Genomic DNA, 7100 nt, shown 5'->3' with positions numbered 1-7100 from the left:
TGACTTTACTCTCTTGGAAACAATACAGTATAGTAATTAAGAACGTAGACTCTAGAGCCAAACTCCTGCATTAAAATCCCAGCTCTGCCATTACTCCTGGTGTGACCTCGGACAAGTTATTTAACCTCTCTGTGTCTCCTTATCTATAAAATGGGATTAATAATATCTGTTTTATAAGGTAGTAATGAAGCTTGAATGAGTCAATATATGTAAAGTACTTGGAACAGAGCTTGGCACACACTAAGTACTATGTCGGTGTTTGCTATTATCATTTACTTTATGAAATCCTATTTAGTCCCCATGACCTAGTTCAAGAGTCTCCTCTGTTATGACGCCTTTCATGACTACCCTTCTGCCCCACAGATACTTGTTGACCTTAAAAATAAAACAGCCAGTTATTTTATCAGCAAAAATGTTTTTCTTTTCAGGAATGGCAGAGAATTACAATTCAAGAGAAGCATGCTATAGCAAAAAAATATAGGCAAGTCTACGAAACAAAGGTGAGGGAGCTTTATAGAGAAAAAAGAGGAAGTTAGGAAGGGTGCTTTGCAAGTAAGTCCATTGAAGGAAAGAGAGTTCAGAGTGGTGATGGCTTCTCATTGACTGAGTTTTGAGGGTTCCCATTGGCTGAACTTGTTGCTGGGCAAGTAGAAAATCTTCCATCCTCTTGTTTAGGTAGTGGAGACACTTTTTGTTGGGAATGCAAGATATGGTCGCTTCCTCTTGGGGTCTGTAACTGACATGATGTGGTGGTGCCAATAGTGCATGACAGCTCCTCCTTCTGGCCTCCTGAGTCCATTTTGAATGCAGTTTCCTTTATTCAGTTTCACATTCTCTAAGCCGTCCCTATATCTTAAACATGCCCCCATCATTGCACTTATTTGTGCTATATTATAAGTGTTTCTTTACATGCCTGTGTCCTGCTACACTCTAAGCTTCTCGAAAGAGTATGTCTTATTGATTTTGTGACTGCAGTGCCTAGCAGAGGGCTTGGCATATAGAAGCCTTCAATACCTTTTTTCTAATGACCAAATGAACTAAAACTCCAAAAAACCTTGACATGGCATATGAGACCCTTCCTGTTCTGACCCAGTGAACCTTGTCATCTCGTCTCTTGTAGCTCCCCATTCACAGGAATGCATTACAGTCACACCCTGTTTCTTGCTGTTCTCTATTCTCTTTCTTGACTCCAAGGCTTTGAATAATGCTGGTCTCTTTTCCTGGAAAGCCTTCTCTTTCTTTTTACAGAGTGAATTTCTATTCATTTATCAACCCACTAAAATGCAACTTTCCCTGTGAATCCTAGATTATAAATTTCAGTGACCTTGGGTATTTTATTTACCTCTATATCCTTGGACCTGTCACAGTGCTTGGCATATATTAAGTGGTCAATAAATATTTGTTAAATAAGTGTATGTTGAAATGCCTTCTAGGTCCTTGGGAGAGTTAATCTTTCCCTCTTCAATAGTCTCTTATCACCTGGTCAAATATGGGTCATTGTACTTACCTTACTGTATTACAATTATCTGATTACTTGTAGTTTTTCTGTCTACTATGAACTTCTAAGGACCAGGACTACAGTGTTTTATTATGTTCTGATTCCGCTCCTAGACCTAACACAGTACCTGTACATTGTAGGTACAAAATTATTGAATAAATAAGATACGTTCTTATTTAGAGATGCCCTTGCAGAGTCTAGATATTAAACTATTTTATAAATATTATCGTGAATTAACTTTATGCCCAAAACTATGCTAGATACTCTAAGACAGGGGTCCCCAACCCCCAGCCATGTCGTGGCCTGTTAGGAATGGGGCCATGCAGCAAGAGGTGAGCAGCAGGCCAAAGAACCAAGCTTCATATGTATTTGCAGCCACTCCCCAATGCTAGCATCATCACCTCAGCTCCACCTCACATCATCAGGCATTAGATTCTCATAGGAGCACTGGTCCCTGATGCCAAAAGTGTTGGGGACCGCTGCTCTAGGGACCAAAAGAGAAATTTAAGGTCAAAGTATGAGAACTTGTGGGACTTCCCATTAGAGGATAATAGCATAAGAAATTATTAAGTAATGGTACAAAATCGTATGTGATCCATTACAAAATTGTTGTTTGGACAGTAGGAGTTACGAGAGGAGAGAGCTCAGTGTCTGTTTTAGTGGACAGAACATCCTGAAGGGATGGAAAGAAATTTGTCTAGGTAGAGGGAAGTAGTGACATGACACCATTCAATAAGTGGTACTTGCTGTTCTCTTTCCTTTATGCATGCACAGATGCTTGCTTTCATGTGTATACAATGACAAATTAAAATCAAATTAAGTTAAATGTGAGTTCTATAGACTTAGCTAGGTCTACTCTCTGCCACATGACTTATGACCACACACCAGCGTCACAGTTTAATGTCAAGAATTTGCTAAATGTTCAAGCCTCAATTTCCTCATCAGTAACATCAGAGATAACGATGTCTAACCTGCAAGGTGGTTATGAGGGCTAAATCAGTAAATGCATGTTGAAAGGGCTAAGCATTGTGCATGGAATGTAGTAAAAAGTGGTAGTTTCCTCTTTTCATGTGCGGAAAAGGAGAGGCTTGTATAGTAAAAGTAGAACCGAGATGGTGATGATTATGATAATTATAATGATTACTACTAACATTTATTAAGCCCATTTCTATAGACCAGGCATTGTGCCAAGTGCTTTATATTAACCATTTAAATTCTAATAACGACTCTGTGAAATGGTTGCTTTTATCATTTATATTTTACAGATGAAGAATCTAAGGTACAGAGAGATTAAATATTTTGCTTAAAGGTCATGCAACTATAAATGGCAGAGCTGGGATTTGAACTAGACAGTCTGATTCCACAGTCTGCCCCTGTAGGGTACACTCTCTCTATATAAAAAAAAAAGTGGAAGTTTCTGAATGCCACGCAAAGGAGGTATAAAAATCTTAGAATATTAGGACCATTGTACTTCTGTTATCAGCATAGTACAAGTAATTTTGCCATAGTCTTATCACATTCAATGAAAGTGATACTCAATAGAGTTCATGTAGTGTACATTTGAATGGTAGAGGTTAATTTCGTTAATCTCTTCTTACTCTCTTAAGGGAAAGTGATTTCTTCTGTTGGTTGCAATAGGAGATTTTTTAAATTAAAAGACTCTAGAATGTTAATTTTTTTAGATTCAGTACTCAAGAATGCTCTATAAACCTTTCTTCTCTTTGTAGGGTTGACTAGCCTATATGTTGTCCCTTGTCCCAACCAGTGGAGTGGTGCCCATGTTATTGCTTATGAGCAAATCATTTTCCCTAATTGCTTTTGTCAAGGTTGATATTTCAGCTATCCACAACTGTAAGACCAGATGGTATTTTGGAGAGGACATCTTTCTGGCAATAACCATTCCACTACTCATTATAGTTATCCCATTGATATTTCATGTTCACGTCCCTTGTTCCTCTAAATAATTCTGATAAGAACTTGAAATTTATATTTTTGGGCCCATATTTGGACAGAAATAAAGAAACATTCTTTGATATTTATGGAATTCCTTTGCTCTGAAACCGACTGTTACATTTTTCTATTTCTCCAATTAAATTTCAGATCTGAAAACTGTTCTGTACTTAATCCTCGTGGGTAGAAATGTCTTTGTTCAATGACACCTACTGTGCACTGGGGATAGAGAGACAAATAAATTGTTCCAGCCCTCAAGTTGCTCATAGTCAAGTGGAGAAGATAACCTTGTAGATAAGTATATGTAGAAAGCAGAGATGCAGTAACATAAGTCTGTACATATTACAGAGGGACCCAGAACGGAGTGTGGTCAAATGTAGTTGGAGAGAGGCAAGAATGGCTTCATAAAAGAGGTGATGTTTGAAGAGTCTTAAAAAGTAAATAGGTTTTTATCACGTGGTTGAGGCAAAGAAAGAACATCCTAAGCAGAGAGTGTGAAATACTGTGATTCATTTAAACAGCCTACAATAGTTTGGTATATCTGGAGCAGATGATGAGGCTGAAAAAGATGTCAGGAGCCAAGTCATGTAAGGCTTCTTATGCCATTCTAAAAAGTTTGGGCTTCTATAGTTCCATATGCTGGAATTATCAAATGTGAAACCCCGAACCTCATCCTAACCACGTAGAAATGCTGGATAAAAAATCTTCAATACAAAGCTGAGTTTGAAAGCAAGAAAGAGAAATCCTCAAGTGCCAGGAAGAGAGAGGATACTAGTGTAGATTTAATTGAGAATACATCTTAAAAAATTGTAAGGATGAATACTAAAATAATAGAATGTATAACTTCTAAATCACAAAGAAAAAATCAAGATTAAAGAAAACTCAGTCTGTTAAGTAAAAGGTAAAAGAGAAAAAACAAAACAAAACGAGAAAGTATGTCCAATTATATGAGTAATCGTAATAAATGCAAATGGGTTAAACATGCCTATTAAAAGAGAGAGATTCTCAGATTGAAAGAGAAGGTGGAGCAAAATAAAGTAGCCATGGGATATTTAAAGCATAATGACCTAGAAAAGTTGAACATAAAGGGATGGAAGACCAAATATGAATATGTCACAGGCAGCAGTTCATCGAAGCAATGTTTATAACAGGAAAAATGTGTATGAGTCGGGGCGGGGGGGACCCTGAATATTCATTAGGGAAATAGATTTTTAAATTCTAAGATATTCGTATATAAAAATAATGGAATACTATCCAATACAGTTAAAGCGGATCATCTGGCTATACATACACACACACATCAATGTGAATAAATCAAGAAAATATATTGAGTGAAAAAAAGCAAGTTGCAGAATCACATGATATTTATATCATCTTCCTATTGAAAATATCCCCTTACCTGGCTTCATTTATTTATTTTTCATACCATTTAACACTAATACTATTTTATATTATAATAGATCATAAAATAAAGGACTTTGTCTCATTTTGGCTAGGGCCTTTAAAGACTGAGAACAAAGCAACAGGTATCAGATGGTATTCCTAAATGAGATTCTAGACCATCCATGCAGAACTTGTGAAGGCAATATAGGACCAGTTTTGGAATCCTGGACCCATCGCCCACCTTAGGCTATAATGAAGGTTGAAGTTGAAAGAAGAAAAGAGAAAGAATTCTTTTAGCTAAAGTGAATGTTTTTGGAGAACTTGACCTCAGATCTTGGAGATGGTGGACACAGACCAGGCCTGTGCCTGGGAACATCTGAAAACAGGGATAATGGCTGACTGATGCCAGAGGAAGTGGCTGCATTGAGAACGCTGTTACCCTCAGAATTTTTCAGGGCAAATATATAGGCAGTAGTGGAGAAAATGCTGGCTGGTGTGGAATTGAATTAAAGGGTTTGGGTTTACAAGTGTCCTTGGAAGGGCAATGGGAGCCCTACTACAGAGAGAGTCTGTGTGAAGTGGGTTGCCAAAAACTGGGGACTCTGGGTGGACTTGTAAGCAATTGGCTGGAAGAGGCGTCGCCAACGTTTTGGGAACTGCGGGTGAGATCTCAACAATGGGAACTCTCCAAGGAACTACAAAAGGACCCCTAAGAAAAAAGTCAGCTTTACATATCTGCTGAGACTAGAGAGCACTAAAACCTGATTAGTAAAGCATTTCAACAGAAAGTAAGGCTTTTTTTCTGTCTCTTACCTCTCCTCCTTTTCCTAGCTTTGAACCTGGAAGGGTCAGAGACCAAAGCAAAGAAGCAGATCTGGGAAAAGGGTGGAGCAAAGATAGGGAAATAGCGTCAGAAATCCCCTCCTCCCACCATGGCCTGCTGGGCTGAAAACAGATCCCAGCCAGTGGAGGGAGTGAGCCTTTTGTGGGGGGGGCGGGGCAGGGGGGGTTGCTTTTTATTGAACTATCACCTGCATATAGAAAAGTGGACAGACATGAGTGTACATCCTGACAGATTTTCACAAAGTGAAGATATCTGTGTCCCCAGTATCTAGATCAAGAAACAGAACATTATCAGAATCCTAGAAGCCCCAGTGCCCCCTTCCATTCCCAGGGTAGTAAACATCTGAGAAAATTTTAAAAGCAGCTTTATTATTTTGTTTCTCGGTTTAGTTTTTTAAAAATTTTCTCTAGTTGAAATAATTTCAAAACTACAGAAAAGTGGCAACATAGTACAAAGAACTTCCCCATCTCCTTCACTCATATTCCTTTGTTGTTGATATTTTACACTTAATGGAAAGATGGTAGAATCTTCCAGGAATTGAAAGAGAGGAATGAGTTTGTGAAGGGTAAGGAGACTTAAAATTTAATGCTCTACTACTTTATGTGAAATGGCAAAATGTTAACTTATTTTCATTATAAATAGTGAATTACTCTGTACTTTTCTTTGCGTTTGAACTTTTTAAAAATTCTTCAAACAAGAGAATTTTAAGTTTTATCATCTAGGAAGTGGGAAGCTATTGAAGTGTGCTTTTGTTGTTGAAATAAATACATCTTTATGACTTTTCTGCTCTCTGTCCTTGCCTATGAATTAAGACACTTAAGTGAGCTATAGGGTTGATTCACCTCAGCATCATTTTTCTTTTCTTCCCATCTTATTGCCTTTCACTGGTATCACTGCTAAGTGCCCAGTGATGTGTGACATGGTAAGATTAAAACTTGCACTTTTCCTAATAGGTGTAACTCCCTTCCTTATGTGCAGTAGGCAGGACCTGCTTTTAAGCAATTACCCATCATTTGGGGCTATCTTACACACTGTGCTTTGGTGCAGGTCATAATCAATAATTCAAATGTCAGTAGGAGCCCCATTAGCTCAGGTGAAGGCAGATGTCTTTCTAATGAAAATGTTCCATTTTCCAAATGACGTTTCTTTTTCCCAGAGAGTTGTGGTTATAGAAGACATAAAAAGATGGAAAACTACATTGGAGCTTCCTGATCAAACCAAAGAGAATCTAGTTGAAGCCTTAAGAGAATTAAAGAAGAAAATACCCTCCAAGGAAGTGTTAAAATCAACAAGGATAGGTACGTTCCTTCTGAATGAAAAGTACTTATATTTTGTCTCCTTCCTTCTTCCTTTTCTCACTCAGTCAAACATTAAGTTATCCTTCTATCAGTGCTTCTCAAACTACTCATGGTAATGGACCATTGT

General features: G+C 37.9%; 1 protein-coding gene across 5 annotated transcripts in view; it reads left to right on the top strand.

Moving 5' to 3' along the window:
- The window catches only part of TCEANC2 (transcription elongation factor A N-terminal and central domain containing 2), a 33331-nt gene that overhangs the window by 3053 nt on the left and 23178 nt on the right, over window positions 1-7100 (top strand). For all 5 annotated transcript variants that reach the window (XM_011370436.2, XM_023536766.1, XM_011370435.2 and 2 more), the window contains exon 3: window positions 6832-6973. In XM_011370436.2, coding sequence (XP_011368738.1) covers window positions 6832-6973 — 142 coding nt within the window. The remainder of the gene's footprint in view (window positions 1-6831; window positions 6974-7100) is intronic.

Source organism: Pteropus vampyrus, unplaced genomic scaffold (assembly GCF_000151845.1).
Source record: "Pteropus vampyrus isolate Shadow unplaced genomic scaffold, Pvam_2.0 Scaffold170, whole genome shotgun sequence".
NCBI lineage: Eukaryota > Metazoa > Chordata > Mammalia > Chiroptera > Pteropodidae > Pteropus > Pteropus vampyrus.
The sequence above is the reverse complement of the archived record's forward strand: the minus strand, read 5'-3'. Positions and strand labels throughout refer to the sequence as shown.